Source organism: Erpetoichthys calabaricus, chromosome 15, assembly GCF_900747795.2.
Source record: "Erpetoichthys calabaricus chromosome 15, fErpCal1.3, whole genome shotgun sequence".
Taxonomy (NCBI): domain Eukaryota; kingdom Metazoa; phylum Chordata; class Cladistia; order Polypteriformes; family Polypteridae; genus Erpetoichthys; species Erpetoichthys calabaricus.
The window spans coordinates 94,947,987-94,966,174 of NC_041408.2; the positions used below are offsets into that span (position 1 = coordinate 94,947,987).

Genomic DNA, 18,188 nt, shown 5'->3' on the forward strand with positions numbered 1-18,188 from the left:
CGGTGTCTGGCACTGCTGCCCCTGGGTTTGAACCCCAGCCCAGACCCCCTCCGTTTACAGTCTGCCTGTTCCCACCGTACTTCACTTTCAGGCCACGTTCCTCAGACATGCATGTCAAGTTCACGGGCCACGCTAAACTGGCCCATATACTGCATGTCAACGTGTGTGTGAACCTGTGACAGACTGGTGTCTCCTCTAAAGTCAGTGCCCGTCTTGTATGTGATACTGTGGGACCCCGAGCTACTGTATATTAAATAAGATTAATAATTGAGGAATGAGAACAAAAGAGCTGGGAGAAAGCAAATAACATCAAAATATGTTGTGATCCTGATAGACTAAAATAACCAAAAAACAAATAAGAATAAGAATAAGGCTCAAAAGAATTCAGACAGAGAAATTCTAAAATTCCATCCATCCATCCATCCATTTTCCAACCCGCTGAATCCGAACACAGGGTCACAGGGGTCTGCTGGAGCCAATCCCAGCCAACACAGGGCACAAGGCAGGAACCAATCCTGGGCAGGGTGCCAGCCCACCGCAGATTCTAAAATTCACATTTTTTAAAAATTCTAAATAACAAAAATTAGAAAAGGAGAAATCCATCAAAGAAACTGCAAAGTCGAAGTGTAAATTAATAAAAAAACAATAAATGGGAACCCAAAACAAAGACTCAAAACTGTCCATCTTCTCTCAAGGCATGCAAGAGCGGCCTAAGAAGGTCAGTGCTACAGCCAGGAGCTCCTGGCAGGCAGTCAGGTGTCTTCAGTAGTCCTCTCAGGTAACTGCAGCCCAGACATGAAGCAGACAGAAGCATTTTGTAAAACTGGCTTTGAAACTGTACTGGTGGTGCTGGTAGGATGAACGTTCTGGTGGGTCCTGGAAAAATACTGTTAGAGAGGCGGAGCCTGAGAGAGAGTCAGAGGGAGAGAGAGAGAGAGACCTTGTCAAGGGGTGGAGCCTGGGAGAGAGAGAGAGAGGGAGCAACTGTCAGAAGGGGACGAGTTACCTTGAGAAGCGATGTAGAGGGTGGTAGGCTGTGTGTGTGTGTGTGAGTGATGATGAAGCCCACTTACCAGATCTGCTTCTCTGCTTAAACCAGCGGTTCTCAAACTGTGCGGCGAAATAACAAAAAAAGGGGCGCGAAAGTTGCCATATGTGGCGTAATTTTGCTATTCGTAGGAAAATTTTAAACTTGTAGCGGTGTATCGGCAGCAAAAAATATAGGAATAAATTTTATTAGGGTTTCAAAAAAAACGTTAGGGGGTGCAATTAAAACTGTTATGAAAACTCGGGTCACAAATACTTAAAGTTTGAGAAACGCTGACTTAAACCATTGGCCTGGGTATGTGGTAGCTGGCAATCTCAGGAAAAATGTTTGCACATCAACGCCATCTTTTGGGGATGATGTGGCATTGCCCCACTTATCCTAAATCAGCATTTCTCAACCTTTAAGTATTTGCGACTCGAGTTTTCATAACAGTTTTAATTGCGCCCCCCTAACGTTTTTTTGAAACCCTAATAAAATTTATTCCTATATTTTTTTGCTGCCGATACACTGCTACAAGTTTAAAATTTTCCTACAAATAGCGAAATTACGCCACATATGGCAACATTCGCACCCCCCTAGGGGGGCACACCCCACAGTTTGAGAACCGCTGCCCTAAATGCAGAGGTGCCACTGAACTATGAACTGTAAACTGGTAGTTAATATTAAATGTATCAGGCTAAAAGGCAGTGCACTTCTGTTTTGTTTTCCTATAATGACTTTTTAGAGTATTAGAAATTTGGAGGCTGATTCTTTTTGTTGTGTTTCCCTGAAGCGAGCCCATCTACACCCTATGGCATCACGCTGCTGGACTGTGATGGGAAGTCCATGACGTTGGGCTGGAAACACCCACGCTTCTCTGGGGGCGCCTCCGTCAACGCTTATTACATCGATCAACGCGAGGCGTCTCAGCTGCGCTGGAAGGAGACCAACATCGAAGCGATCACAGAGCGGATCTACACGGTGAGCCCGAGTGACGCATTTGTGTTTAACGAGTAGACAGACAGGCCATTCTGCACTGCCAAACTTCATACGCAGCCTAATGGACGTGTCCAGGATGACATATTGTGAGTCCTTATGACCAATGGCATGGCTCTAGGCAGTGCAGACGAGACAGTTTTATCAGGACCCATAGGACCAGGGGGCCCACAGTGACTCCAAGTCCTTATTATTAACAAGTGTGTCTACACTGGGATAAAACAGTTACTGGTGTCATCATTCCCACCACCCCATAATGTCTAATTATGACTATTGATCTTTCATGTAGCTTACTTAATGTCACATGTAGGGTCATCACTTATTTTTATGCACTAGGGTCCATTAAATTCTAGTCACACCACTTTCTGTGAACAAAGCCTTATCATGTGGCGCTCGTAGCTGATTGGCAGGACACTGACAAGGGCTTCTGTGATCTTTCAACACTGAAGGGCACCGCTGAAGTCATTAGTCACAAAGTGAAAGGAGAATCAAGCCAGCAGTTCCTTCTCCGTTGTCGTGATTGGATACATTGTTTGAATGAATTTGTTATTGTCATGATATAGTGACACAAAATTGTCACACCTTAGAACAGCACCACAAACAGACCAGCATATCACTAGTTGACCTCACCCCAGGCAGCCTGGCCCCAAATGGAAAAGGTAGGTCTTTGTGGTCCTTTCGTCAGGTGAAACGACTTTCTCTGAAACACACAAGGAAATGGAGCACAGGACTGGGGGGCCAGTAGGCCCAGGCCCCAGGTACGCTTTGGCCTAAGGGGGTCTGCATTAGCAGAAATTGCACAAGAAGAAGTGGAAATGAGTTCTGTGTTGAACATGGTGGGCTTAACACTCCTCTGTGATGATATATTGTGAAGGACCACCTACTGGCAGATCATTGAAAGGCTTAGAAATAAGAGTTTAAATAAATGAGCAACCAGCATGAGGAATTCATCTGAAGGACAAGTGTCTGACTGGACCACCTGGGCCTTATCTATTGTGCTGCGGTTGAAAGCACAGAAGATTTTAGAGGCAGACTGGGAGAGGGACATAGTCAAAGTGGGGAAAAGCGTCAAAACTGAGGAAAAAAGGAAACTCAAGGAAAAGTGCCAAACGTGAAGTGAAAATCAGGGTCTAAAATCAGAGCAAAAGGTGACAGCACAAGAAAAAGGTTTAGAAATAATCAACATTTGACACAAAGAAGCGACATTACCCTCTGGAAAATAAGATGAGGAAATGATGTAATTGAGAGCCTTTGAACCTGTTCTGGGAGATTGCAAACTCCAAAGCCCCCCAAACCAACAACCACCGCAGCACCCTAGAAACAGTTCGGCAGAATGTCCCAAAATGGCATCTGGCCCATTTCAAAATAAAAATTGCAAATCAAAATGAAACACTGAATCAAAATTCTGATAATGAAATTGGATTCTTTGATATTTGAAACACCAAAATAGAGTCGGTCTTTACCCGATCAAAAAGACCCAAACACAGACACAAACATCATTTCATAATATTATCTCCTAAGACTGGACCTCAGTAAGTACCCAGCTGGACCACAGCGTTGACCACATCCACAAAGGACCTGGTCAACCTGCATTTGTAGCTCTAGCCAGGGCCATCTTAACAGCATTATAGGCCCCCGGGCAAAGCAGGGCACCGGGACCCCCCCCCCCCGACACACACACACAACCACTCAGCAAGTCACAGCATACAAAGATTAACATGGGGACCCCGGGCAACTGCCCAGCGTGCCCATGCGTTAGACAGCCCTGGCTCTCGCCAGCCTCTTCTGACGATTTAAATTGTGAGCGACCACACAAGAGTGTTTGAGCGGAGCAGGAGATGGGCGTGTTTTTGACAAACTGTGACGACAGTCGATATCTAAAGGTTAAGAAACCCTGTGACCAAAAACCAGAGGACAAACCGGTTAATGAAGTCTAAACGAGAATTAAGAAAAGGACCGTATTATCAGCAGAACCAAGACAATAAAACTGTGAAGTGAACAGGAATAGAAGAAGAAGGATATTATGAATTGTTAGCCAGAAAAATAAGGCACTGAAAGTGCCAGACTAATGTTGTTAGATAGATAGATAGATAGATAGATAGATAGATAGATAGATAGATAGATAGATAGATAGATGCTTTATTAATCCCAAGGGGAATTGTTGTTGAAGGTTTCAGTCCGTAATCTCGGACAAGGAGCTCCAGGAATGTGTTGTCTTCTAGGGGAGCCTTCATGATGTGGCATGTTGGGCCTCTTTGGACCAGCAACTTACTAACGGAATACTGAAGCCACAAAATAGTGACGTGATCCACTTCAGTTAGAGAGATAGAAAAGGCACTATATAATAGATTCGTATATTGTCTGGCTGAAAGTCCTCCATGTTGGTGTGTCAGAGAGTGGATGAGCCGCATTTTTCGTGACGGCACTTATTTTGGTCTTCATTTGTCTCTGCTCCACCACTTCCTTCCAGTGGGTTCAGAAGGCGTCCCAAAACTGAGCCTGCCTCCTTAACCATCCGGTGGGCCTCTCTTGAAGTGACGTCACCAGCAGAGCACACCACACTGTCTGTCACAGAGCTGTAGAACATGTAAAGGGTGTCATCACCCACACTGAAGGAAGTCTCCTAAGAAGAGAAGAGTCTGCTCTGCCCTTTCTTATGTTGTTCCTCTGTATTAAGAGACTCAAACAGATATGACGAATATTTCTTAGATCCACATTTGGTGATATTTATGAGGTTTAAGCTTTCAAAATATCCAGAACTGGTGAATGAAAAGACATTTTTGAATCAACAAGAATGTCAAAGAGGATTCCCAGTTCTCAATCAGCACACTGTCCATTCCTTACTAAGAGTCAAGGGTTACTCTGAAAGCTCCTTGTCCACCATACAATGCTGCCTCCTTGTGGCCCAGGACAACAGTACAACCTGATCTCGGATTATTCTTGAAGGAACCCAACCTACTGAACTATGACAGTCCACACCTTCACTCCATACAGCGCCCATCATGCTGGAGGATGGCAGTGTAAATGAACTCCAACATGTGGCTGCCACTGTGCTGAGTTTGCTGTTTGCTTTGAGTCAGCGGCTCTACTTTGCATTTTGGGTTAGGGTTAGGGCATCAGCACCCACCACGGTAGGAAGACAAAGTGTAACGATTGTCTTGTCTTTTACAGGTGGAAAACCTACAAGAGGGCTCCATCTATGAATTCCTCATCAGAGCTGCCAACGTCACCGGGCTGGGAATGTCCTCCGACACAAGCGAGCACTTCAAGTGTGAAGCCTGGTCGATGCCCGAGCCAGGTGTGTACATGTGAGGCTGAGTGTTTTACCCTGACTGTCCCTGCCATTGCCCCGATCCCACCCAAGGATAGCAGCATCTATTTGTTTTCAGAGTTTGTGCTTTACAGGGTCTGATCCCAACATCCTCTCAAGAGGAAGGCCAAATCTGCAAGACAGCCCTCACCCTAACCCTTCCCAAAATCAAAGTTTCATTGAATCACTGGGCTACATCTCCTGTCAAACACATTCAAAGATAAGGGGTATTTCATATCTCTTGGCCTACATTTACCCTCAACATTTCCCCCTATGCCTTTCTTCGGTATCCTTGTGTGTCTGAACCCCTCTCAAGTACGGTCCTGTAAAGCCTGCCTCTCAGACTGTCCACTGTTTGACTGCCACTGATGGTAGATGGGCCTCCATAACCCACTGTGATTCTAGTGAACACCTCCTGACTTTGAAGGCGACTCTCAGCATTCCTCCTTGTGTGTCTCAGCATCTCCTGCCCAGCATGTCTTGTGTCGATCATATCACCAAAGCCAAACTGACCAATTAGATTGAATGGCTGGACCAGACACACACACACCCACCCACACACACACACACACACACACACACACACGTAAACACAGTACCATTGTATTATATAGTACACTAAATTAGTTTAAAAAAGAATTCAAAAACTACAAAAAGAAATTCCTCTCTCTTTCTCTTCTTCCCTCCCTGCTGGTTCAACAAGTTATCAGAGCAGACATTTTTACAGTTAGGATGCCAGTCCTGATGCCAGCCTCCTGAAGTTACCACATGCAAGAGGGACGGTGACCTTAGTCTAACCCCAGGTCACAAGAAATAAAATAAGAAAAAGGAAAGTTTAGAAATAAAAAAACAAAAATTGAGCGCAGGTAGTCTACTAAACTCAAAACTAGCATATTCAATGCTGTAAAGCTCTAAAACTAAAAACTAAAATAAGAAAATAAACAAAAAACAAAAAAACAAAGCAAAGTTAACATTTCAACAAAAAAAAAAAAATAAAGCAGGACCAAAGGACAACATTAGAGCAGCCACTGAGGGTCTTGTGTAGTCCTCTCAGGTAACTGCGGCCCAAATGACTTCAGCACCTGAGGGTCCCTGTTGCAAGTAAGTCCTTACCCTGCAGGCAGTGGGCACCATTTACAGGGTGTTAACACAGAGAAGGGAAAAACAAAATATGACAACCATATGGAGACGTGGCACACGCCGTGCAAATGTGACCCGCATCACAGAGCCAAGGCCTAACATCAGTGCTGCGTCACCGGAAATTATCACATCATTCTTCAAATGTTTCCTCTAAAATAAAATTAGCAACATCAGAATATTTATGGGGTCATTCTTCATAAGTAATAATAATAATAATAATATAGAGTCATAGTCACATCTACAGAGTGCAGGATAGATAGATAGATAGATAGATAGATAGATAGATAGATAGATAGATAGATAGATAGATAGATAGATAGATAGATAGATAGATAGATAGATAGATAGATAGATAGATATGAAAGGCACTGTATGATAGATAGAGTGAAAGGCGCTATAGATAGATAGATAGATAGATAGATAGATAGATAGATAGATAGATAGATAGATAGATAGATAGATAGATAGATAGATAGATAGATAGATAGATAGATAGATAGATAGATACTTTATTAAAGATAGATATGAAAGGCACTGTATGATAGATAGATGGATAGATAGAGTGAAAGGTGCTATATAATAGATAGATAGATAGATAGATAGATAGATAGATAGATAGATAGATAGATAGATAGATAGATAGATAGATAGATAGATAGATAGATAGATACTTTATTAAAGATAGATATGAAAGGCACTGTATGATAGATAGATAGATAGATAGATAGATAGATAGATAGATAGATAGATAGATAGATAGATAGATACTTTATTAAAGATAGATATGAAAGGCACTGTATGATAGATAGATGGATAGATAGAGTGAAAGGTGCTATATAATAGATAGATAGATAGATAGATAGATAGATAGATAGATAGATAGATAGATAGATAGATAGATACTTTATTAAAGATAGATATGAAAGGCACTGTATGATAGATAGATAGATAGATAGATAGATAGATAGATAGATAGATAGATAGATAGATAGATAGATAGATAGATAGATAGATAGATAGATAGATAGAGTGAAAGGCGCTATATAATAGATAGATAGATAGATAGATAGATAGATAGATAGATAGATAGATAGATAGATAGATAGATACTTTATTAAAGATAGATATGAAAGGCACTGTATGATAGATAGATGGATAGATAGAGTGAAAGGTGCTATATAATAGATAGATAGATAGATAGATAGATAGATAGATAGATAGATAGATAGATAGATAGATAGATAGATAGATAGATAGAGTGAAAGGCACTATATAATAGATAGATAGATAGATAGATAGATAGATAGATAGATAGATAGATAGATAGATAGATAGATAGAGTGAAAGGCGCTATATAATAGATAGATAGATAGATAGATAGATGTGCTAATCACCATTCACACTTCTGTCTTCTTTACTTGTTAACAACTGAAACTTAAACAAGCCAGTTACCCAATCAAAAGTTAACACGCCGGACGAAGGCGAGCTCAAGGGTCTCAAGTCGTATTTAATATTATTTTGGCTATTATTCTCTTTTCTTCCTTTAATGGTCGTGAGTCACTTTCTGCTGTGCTTTGAAAACAGTGAAGGTGTTGGTGGGCGGGGTTAGTTGTGGCCCCGCCCATGTCCGCTTGTTACGGTCGCAGACTAAAAGGCCGCGTGACTGACATTCATTTTTCTTTCTCTTTCATTTTCTTGTTTATGTCCTGATGTCTCCATTTCCTATTTTCCATTATTATCCATCAGCCCATCAATCTTTCATTCCCAGCGAGTGCCTCACTAAGCCTGCAGGGGTTCACTACACGTGTATTTTTCTTGTTCTCACACTTTTGGCAGATGCAGACGCCATGCCTGCTGCTTTCCGCCTCGCTTCCTGACAGCCGTACCTCTAAGGAACGCCTTGAAATGCTTTGCTGTCTTTTTTTACAAATTGATTTTTTCTTCCAGACAAACTGTACAAGCGATGGTGGGCTTAAAATAATGAAATGTCAGCTGTTATTGTTTGCCATCAACAGGGCCGACATACGATTTGTCGTTTAGTGAGATCAGAAACACATCTCTGGTGATCCAGTGGAAAGCTCCAGTTTACTCGGAAACAGTCCAGTGTCCGGATACTATGTGGATATTTGTGAGGTTGGCAAAGAGGAGTGGACCACCGTGAACAACAAGGCAACGTCACATCGCTATTTGAAGGTAAACACCAGACGATGAGTACCTGCCATTACTTAGGGTGCAATCATCAGATTAATTCTCTAGGGGGTCCCAAACCTAAATTGCACTCTCAATACAACTGAATCTGACACCCCTGCTCTACAACAATAGTGACTTCTAAGCGTAATTTAAAAGCCCATCTTTTAAAATCTGGTCAGGGTGACTTGTTCATAGTTTTGTGTAGTAATTTGTCATTTTAGATTTCTCTTTAGGATTCTCTCTGAATCATCGTTCTTACTTTGTGATGCCCCTTCTGATGGCCGTTATTTAGTGGGCGCTTTCATAAGACGCATTATTCTGAGTATTGATTTTGCTCTTTTGAAGGTTACAAATCTGGAAGAAGCCAAGTCGTACATCTTCCGAGTGCGGGCAGTGAATGCAGCAGGGTCAGGCAAAGCGTCCGAAGTCTCTGAGCCCATCTTTGTCCAGGAGAGGCCAGGTGTGCTCCCTTCTGCTCGTTCGGTTTACTTTTGTATAGCGCCTTTCACTGTGCTCATTGTATTGTGTTATAGCAATCCCGGGGGTTCTGAATTTGTATTTTATTTTTATGCTGCCTTTTAGATATTATTTTGCATATTTTGTTATTTTGTTTAGTAACCAATTAATAGAAATTTGTTGAGTGTGTGGGCGGGGCCTCATGATGCAGCAGCGGTTAGCCCCGCCCCTCACTATTTAAGGCTGCCAGGCCTCACTGCGCTGCTTCAGCCTTCTTAACTTTTCTTCATGTCTTTCCTCATTTATTAAATATTTTTACCAGCTGATGCTTTGGTTTATGGACATGCTGCTGTTATTTCTGCTTTATTTCACATTTTTTTCCTTTTGCAAATTGTATTTAACTCTATGAAGTCCCTGAGGTTAAAGATTTACTTTAGTTTCTGTGTCGACGTTGTCTTTTCCGATACGCATCACCATTTTGTGACCCTCCTGTCAAGGTGCTGGTCCCGTTTGACGTCATTAGCCCAAGACATTATATACCCGGGCAATGCATATTCCATTGTGTTTGGATAAAAAAAATTCAATTTGTTGGGTGTTAATGTTATGAATTCCTGGTTTGGATTTTTCTTGTATGTCCTTTTCTATTATGAGTATGACTCGCGCTTTTCATGAGATCTGCTCGCAATAACAAAACTGAAATGGAAGAAAAAGGCAAAGGGAAGTGGCCCGAGAGTGCCCCCTTCAGGTGACATTTGATAGCATGTTGTAGCAAGGCGAGTGATAAGGCAGAGCGAGTCGTCAAATCAGTTGGGGTGCCAACTGGTCAAATCCCATTTAATTAAAAAAAAAAAACCAGCTTAATATGTGCAGGATGGCAATGCCATAAACAGTTGTCCGATTTCCTCTTATTGAACCTCTAGTGGTAGGACTGGTCTGGAGTTGTCTCTGACCGTCAAGCTCTCAGATTCAAATGAGTCATTTACATTTACATCTGCGTTTCCCTTAATGGTCAGTTTCTGCGCACTGTGCATGAAAAATGAGGCAAGACTATTAGCGTCAGCGCCCCCTCACGTCCCAGAGTGGCACTACATACCTTGGGTGGGCTAAGAAGGTGGGCTGGTGTGTCATGAGGTCTCATGGAGGCGTGAGATTATTTTAAGCAGGACAGAAGGTGATGGGCGTCTTCCAGTCTTGATGGTTGATGACAGGACACTTGATTGTACTGTGACACCGTCAGGTCATCAAGGCACAGTGAAGCCATACTGTCAGGCCTCAGGTTTGGGCTGAAGGTTTTTTTTTACTACTTTGGGAATTCATTATCTTTTAAAATAATAACACAATTACTTATTTTTTTAGGAACCAAGGAAATTTCAAGTGGTGTTGATGAAGAAGGAAATATCTACTTGACATTTGAGTGTCAGGACACGACGGACATTTCTGAGTTTGTTTGGTGCAAGTCCTATGAAGAGATTACTGATTTCACCAGGGTCAGCATCGAAACGAGCGGCGACAAGTGAGTGTGCCCCCTAGTGGCAGCCATTTCCTTTACGTGTACCCACCTTCCGCAGTGAAATGAGCACACTGAGGCCTGTGGATGCTGAAAGTCGGGAACGGCAAGGAAACGGACACCAATATAAAATAAAAATCAATTTCTTTATTCTTGGTGAGAGGAGGCTACAGACCTTCAGCCTGCCACCAGCGGCCTGCAGACCCTGTCACGTTCCAGTGTGCCACAAACCGTCAGCCTGCTAGTAGGAAGCCGAGACTTCCTTTAATACACAAGAAGAACACGGCAGTTCATTTTGAGGTCATACACAGATTGTTAAAGCTTGTGGTCACACCCTGGATTGCAACACGTAGGAGCACACAGTGCTTTTTACACATAACAAGTGGTCAGTATCTTCCCAATTTTAAGAAATACACTTCTGCTAACTTACACGTACGTAAGTCCAGTTACAGCAAGTTTTCCCTAATGGTTTATAGGGTGTATGGAACTCAGCGGTTTTAGACAATGCTCACTTCTCTATTCTTCTGCACCATCAGGGTTACAACACTTCAATGTCTATGTGGCAGTTACAATTTAAGAATCTTATTACAGCTTACATTTCGCACATAATGATCATCACACATAATAATTGGTTATACAATATCAAAACCTACCTTAAAAGTTCGTTTAGTACATTTGTCTTACAGGAATACACTCTTACAGCTTAGTGTCTGTATTGGGTTACATTTGTTCAGTTAGCTTATCCATCCATCCATCCATTATCCAACCCTCTGAATCCGAGCACATTGTCATGTGGGTCTGCTGGAGCCAATCCCAGCCAACACAGGGCACAAGGCAGGAACCAATCTCGGGCAGGGTGCCAACCCACTGCAGGACACACACAAACACACCAAGCACACACTAGGGACAATTTAGAATCGCCAATCCACCTAACCTGCATGTCTTTGGACTGTGGGAGGAAACCCACGCAGACACAGGGAGAACATGCAAACTCCATGCAGGGAGGACCCGGGAAGCGAACCCAGGTCCCCATGTCTCCCAACTGCGAGGCAGCAGCGCTACCCACTGCGCCACCGTGCCGCCCTCAGTTAGCTTAATACCTCCTTATTTATGAATACATAAGTGACATGTTTCTTATAGTTCTATTAGCACCATACTTTATTATTTGGAAAGACTGAAGCACCTTAATTCTAAATATTTCTTCCTCAGGCCCTTTCAGCTGTGGTGCTTCTTCTTGGTGTTGATTTCTTTTCCTGATTCTACTCTTCAGCACAAATTCAATGTTTCAAAGGGGGTGAAGCCCAAGTGGTCCGCTGTGGGCCATCCACACACAGAGAGGGTCCAACTTAGTGTTTCCAGTCTATGTGACAGAATGCAATGGAGGAAACTGAAAGCCCTAGAGCAGGGGTCCTCGAATTATCGGTGGCAGTGTTGACCCCATCAGTAGAGGGTCACATCGGGGTGGCAGGTTTAAAAAATGAAATATAAAAGGTAGGCCAATGCATTTGTACACGTTTCATTTTTAAATACTTCACTTCACAAGTGGAAGTAGATAACCTCAGAGCAGTAACAGGGACTACTATGGAGGTACTGAGGGATTTGGTAATTATAGAGGGAGAAGAGCTGCTGAAATTATATAAACTGAAATCAAACAAATCACCAGGCCCAGATAATATTTACCACAGAGTTCTTAAGGAGGCTAGCGAGTTCAGATATAAACCCTTGACACATATTTTTAGGAAGTCACTGCACACTGGAGAGATTCTGAAGGACTGGAAAATGGCAAATATCATCCTGTTATATAGAGAAAAGCCAAGCAAAATGACACCTTTTATTGGCTAACTGAAAGGATTACAATATGCAAGCTTTCGAGGCAACTCATAATGGCTAACACGGTACAACACCCTAGTATCCTGTTATATAAAAAGGGTGACAGGGCAGATCAGAGCAACTATAAGCCAGTAAGCTTAATGGACATCACAGAAAGATTAATGGAAGGAATTATTAAGGAGAAGATTGAGAAACACCTGGCAAAGACAGGACAGTCAGCGTGGGCTCAGAAGAGGGAGGTCGTGTTTTACTAACAGGCTGGAATTCTATGACGAAAAACAAAAGCATACGATCAAAGTGGCGCAGATGAGATGATTGATCTGGACTTTCAGAAAGCATTTGATAAAGTGCCACATGAGAGGTGGGCATCAAACTAAAGGAAGTGGCAGTTCAGGATGATGTTTGTAGATGGGTGCAGAATTGGCTCAGACACAGGAAGCAGAGGGTGATGGTATGAGGAACCTCCTCAGAACTGGGTGACGTTAAGAGTGGTGACCAGCAGGGGGCAGTGCAGGGCCGCTGCTATTGTTAATACTTATAAATGATTTAGATAGGAATATAAGGAACAAGCTGGTTAAGTTGGCAGATGATACCAAGACAGGTGGATTAGAAGATCATTTGGAATCTGTTATATCATCACAGAAGGACTTGGATAGCAGACAGGCTTGGGCAGATTTGTGGCAGCAGATGAAATTTAATGTCAGTAAATGTAAAGAATTACACATAGGAATAAAAATGTGAGGTTTGAATACACAATGGGCGGTCAGAAAATTAAGAGTTCACCTTATGAGAAGATTTAGGAGTCATAGTGGACTCTAAGCTATCGACTTCCAGACAAGCCATTAAGAAGGCTAACAGACTGTCAGGTTATATAGCGCCTTGATGTGTGGAGTACAAGTCACAGGAGGTTCTGCTCAAGCTTTATAACACACTGGTGAGGCCTCCTCTGGAGTCCTGGATGCAGTTTGGGTCTACAGGCTACAAAAAGGACATAACAGCACTAGAGAAGGTCCAGAGAAATGCAACTGGGCTGATTCAGGGCTACAGGGGATGAGTGATGAAGAAAGATTAAAAGAGCTGAGCCTTTACAGTTTAAACAAAAGAAGATTAAGAGGTGACCTGACTGAAGTGTTTAAAATGATGAAGGGAATTAGTACAGTGGATCAAGACGGTGACGTTAAAATGAGTTCATCAAGAACATGGGAGCACAGTTGGAAACTTGTGAAGGGTAAATTTCACACAAACATTAGGAAGTTTTTCTTTACACAAAGAACGATAGACACTTGGAATAAGCGACCAAGTAGTGTGGTAGACAGTAAGACTTTAGGGACTTTCAAAACTCGACTTGATGTTTGTTTGGAAGAAATAAGTGGACAGGACTGGCGGGCTTTGTTAGGCCGAATGGCCTGATCTCGTCCAGAGTGTCCTAACGTTCTAAAATGTGGGCTGTTCAAGCACTTCACTACTGCAGGGTCTCTGAAGACTATCTGTATGATGTCTGTCCATTATTAAACGACACCACCAAGTGTAGAAATGCCAATGTTGCCCCATTGTCCAGAGAAGCATATTACCTTTAGTCACGCATGAAGGGACAATTCAGGAAAGTGGTTCTGTTATAATAGATAGATAGATAGATAGATAGATAGATAGATAGATAGATAGATAGATAGATAGATAGATAGATAGATAGATAGATAGATAGATAGATAGATAGATAGATAGATAGATAGATAGATAGATAGATAGATAGATAGATAGATAGATAGATAGATAGATAGATAGATAGATAGATACTTTATTAAATTCCCATACTCCAGCAGCAGCATACTGATAATAACAATATTAAATTAAAGAGTGATAACAATGCAGGTATACAGACAGACAATAACTTTGTATCATGTTAACGAGGTGGTAGGTAGTAGCATACGTATTACTCATCTTATTGGCCAACTGGCACATCTGCATGTCTGGATTTTTTGGAATAAGAAGTTTAAGGAAACTGGAAGTGTGGAGTACAAGAAAGGAGCAGGGTGGCCTCGAGCGTCTGAAGAAAGAACTGACATATGATAGCATGTTGTAGCAGGGCGAGTGATAAGGCAGAGCGAGTCGCAAATTAGTTGGGGTGCCAACTGGTCAAACCCCATTTCATTCAAACAAAAAAGAAAACAAATATCTTAATATGCGCAGGTTGGCAATGCCATAAACGATTGTCCGGTTTCCTCTTATTGCCCCCTAGTGGTCGTTCCTCGGTAGGGCTGGTCTGGAGTTGTCTCTCATTCAAACAAGTCTTTTACATTTACATTTGCGTTTGCCTCAATGGCCAGTTTCTCTGCAACATCAGGCACATTTGAGGAGCTTTTGTTCGCAGTCCACACAAGTCGTCAGGAATTCATCACGAGAGTTACAGACGCCCCGCTTGACAGGACACGGTGTCCGGCGTAAACATTTGAAGTCGCATCCTGGCATTATGTGAATGACTAAATGTTACTTTAATAAAAGAAACTTTGAAGATGCAGATTCGTTTAATAATTCTACATGTGTCATCATACACTTTATTAAGAGATCATTTTCTGACAGCCTGTATCATAGGTGCCAAATGCAACAGTGAAAGTCTCAGAAATGGCCAAGTTTGCTGTTAGGAATGAATCTGGGAGTGGGCCACATGCTGGAAAAAGCTGTGCAGAAACCACTGGGACCCCAATTAAAGTTAAACGTATGACCCTAAATACCTCACCTATGGCTTTACGTGGACTAGACGTGAAGATGACCCAAAACCACAGTGTGTCATTTATGGTGAAGTCCTATCTAGCTATTGAGAGTGTAAAGTCAGCCAGTCAGTCATCTTCCAACCTGCTATATCCTAACACAGGGTCACGGGGGTCTGCTGGAGCCAATCCCAGCCAGCACAGGGCACAAGGCAGGAACAAATCCCGGGTAGGGTGCCAGCACACCGCAGAACACAAAGCCAAGTAAGCTGTCATTTTTGGATTTTTTTTCTTTCTAAGAAAACTAACAGCTTTGCAAGGACAGAAAACGGTGCTTAAAACTGCAACAACCGTTAACGAAAGTTGGCCGCGGGCTTCCTTTACCGTTGGACTGCAAAGACCAGAGAAACCTCACACCATTGGTAGTGGACTTTTTCCTCCAATTTCCCAAGCAGAGGTTCTCTTTGGTCTTTCATGCGATGACTTCATTAAAAGTCAGCCTGCCCCTTGCAAACTCCTAAACATCGCTGCTCAGTGAGCCCCCAGAGTGGTCTAGCGCTGCACTGAGAAGGTTCGTCCCCGTCACATCAGCTTACCGGTGTGTGTGCAGATTTTCAGCTTTGACATTAGTTAAAGATAACCTCAGATCCCGTCTGAGAGCGTTAGCAGATCTCTGTCTCTGCCCGATGCCGCCACACGTTTAGCATTACGGGCACACCCTTCACGTTAAGTTAGTACTCTTAATTAGTTTTATAATCTTAGCCTGGGAATACATTTCATAATCGATTACTAATATATGCTTTCAAAACATTTTATTTTCCCTTTTAATAGCAGTCAGAATCAAGTGTGGGTTGTGAAATGTCTTCCTCCATTAAACAGGGTCACAATATGAAAACCCTCAGTCTGGCAGGGGACGAGTAGGGTGCCAACCTTCTGATATTTCAGGCTGACGCTTCTGTCGTTTCTTTCAGATCGAAAATCATTTTCAAATGCCCTGATAAGGAGGACCTGGGGACGTACTCTGTGGCCGTCACCGACACCGAAGGTGTGTCATCCAGCTATGTGCTCGAAGAGAAAGGTGAGTGAGCAGATCCCTGGGGACACAGCAAACACGTCTGATGTCTGAAGGCCGACAAACCCGATCATCCACTGTTCTTATCGCATCTGATGTTAGTGAAGAGAAAATCAAACACAATACATACGCACAGATAACAATAAGAATCGTTCTTTACATTTATCTAGTGCTTTCCTCACTACTGATTCTAATTAGATGGCTGTGAAGCCCTGCTAAAGAGAGGGGTGCACTTACTTTTTCCACATGACAGATCTGCACTTTTGCTCATTTAGATTAAGAACGTAATTACAACACATCAAGTTGATGCACCATTTGCTCCAGTAAAGTACCTTCATCTTTTTCTTATCTGGTTGTCCCCCTTTTTCTCTTGTCTTTTTAAATATTAAACCCAACTTTATCTGTAGACCACGTTTACATGAAGATCTGATGTTTGCCTGTTTAAATATCTTGAAAAAGTCATCATTGTCCATGGGGTGCACTTACTTCTTCACATAACTGTAACTCGTTTTCAACATCTTTAGAAAACACATTAAAAACAAAAAACTAATTAAAACACATGCAATCAATGGATTCCTTGGTCTTCAAAACCTTGGAAATAAAATAAGGAACATTCAGAAGAAAACGAGTCCTGTCCTCCTTTGCCTTCAGTTATCATCTCCAGGGGCCTCATGCATAACGCCATGCATAGAACTCACACTATAACATGGCGTAAGCACAAAAGCGGGATTGTGCGTACGCACAGAAAAATCCAGATGCAGGAATCTGTATGTCCGCAAACTTTCACGTTCTTCCACTACATAAATCCCGATCAGCGTGAAAAGTAACGCACGTGCACACGTCTTCTGTCCCGCCCCAACTCCTCCCAGAATTACGCCTCTTTGAATATGCAAATCAATATAAATAGCCTTCTGTGAAAAGACAATGGGAAAAGCACAGGGGAAAATATAAGAATTTCAGCGAATACCAAGTGGAGGCAAATGAAAAACGTACTATTTGTTGGTTTAAACAGTGGTATAATCAACAAAAGGAAGCTGATCGAGTGACAGTGTGTCGGAGAAACTCGAAAGATCAAATTCACAAAGTCGCACAGTGCCCGAAATAAAAAAGAAATCACATATCAAAGTCGCTGTGAAAAGGCAAGTCGTAGCCCACCGTCTGAGTGTCATATGAAAGCTTATTAGGGTACAGACAAAAAAAAGGCACACAGTGGGAAAAAAAGCACGAAATGTCAACTTTAATCTCGAAATTTCCACTTTAATCACGTAGTTTATTTTGCCATTAAAGTAGAACATCATAAACTTCATCTTAAAATCGTTTATTTTACTAGTTTCTCAAGTAGCATGTTAAAGTCTTTGTTCTGTATTTGATCTTCTATGTGCTCTATGTGTGTGAATCACTACGTGCTTCTTAAACGGGCTTTCTCTTTCTCCGACAGGACACAGAATGCATTACATTCGAGATATTACAGCTCTCTGAATAATTAAAATACTGAGATGTATACGTGATATCTTTTTCATGATGATAGGAATGAAAGCATGTTATTAAACATGGGAACACGGTGGCGCAGTGCTTGTTCATGTCTCAGGCAAGAGGCTTGCTGCGCCATGTGCGACCTTCGATGAAATAATTTATTACAGAAGTACTGTCTCTTTCAAAACGTACTAACCTCCAATTCCTGTCCATACTTTTCTTTCTCCAATCGCCACACAATCAGCTCTGTAATAGACGTGAAGCCATCTGTAAGCTTAAAACGCCGATTCTTCAAAACTTTTAAGGAACATTGAAATATCTTCATAGTACATGTTTAATTATTCTATCCGTCTATCCTTCCAGTGTCACGTCAGCACCAGCAAGAATACAGCGCAAGGCAGGAGCTATCCTTGAACTAGCTATACGCTGTGGCACCGTGTCCTCACATGTTTAATTATTAACAATACAGATTATTTAAATGA

At 42.1% G+C, this 18,188-nt stretch overlaps 1 protein-coding gene across 1 annotated transcript in view; it reads left to right on the forward strand.

Moving 5' to 3' along the window:
- The window catches only part of myom2b (myomesin 2b), a 113,657-nt gene that overhangs the window by 55,461 nt on the left and 40,008 nt on the right, over positions 1-18,188 (forward strand). Inside the window, 7 exon segments of the mRNA XM_051919405.1 lie at positions 1,821-2,008; positions 5,195-5,321; positions 8,489-8,560; positions 8,563-8,666; positions 9,009-9,123; positions 10,476-10,632; positions 16,133-16,239. Of these exon segments, the coding sequence (XP_051775365.1) occupies positions 1,821-2,008; positions 5,195-5,321; positions 8,489-8,560; positions 8,563-8,666; positions 9,009-9,123; positions 10,476-10,632; positions 16,133-16,239 (870 nt within the window).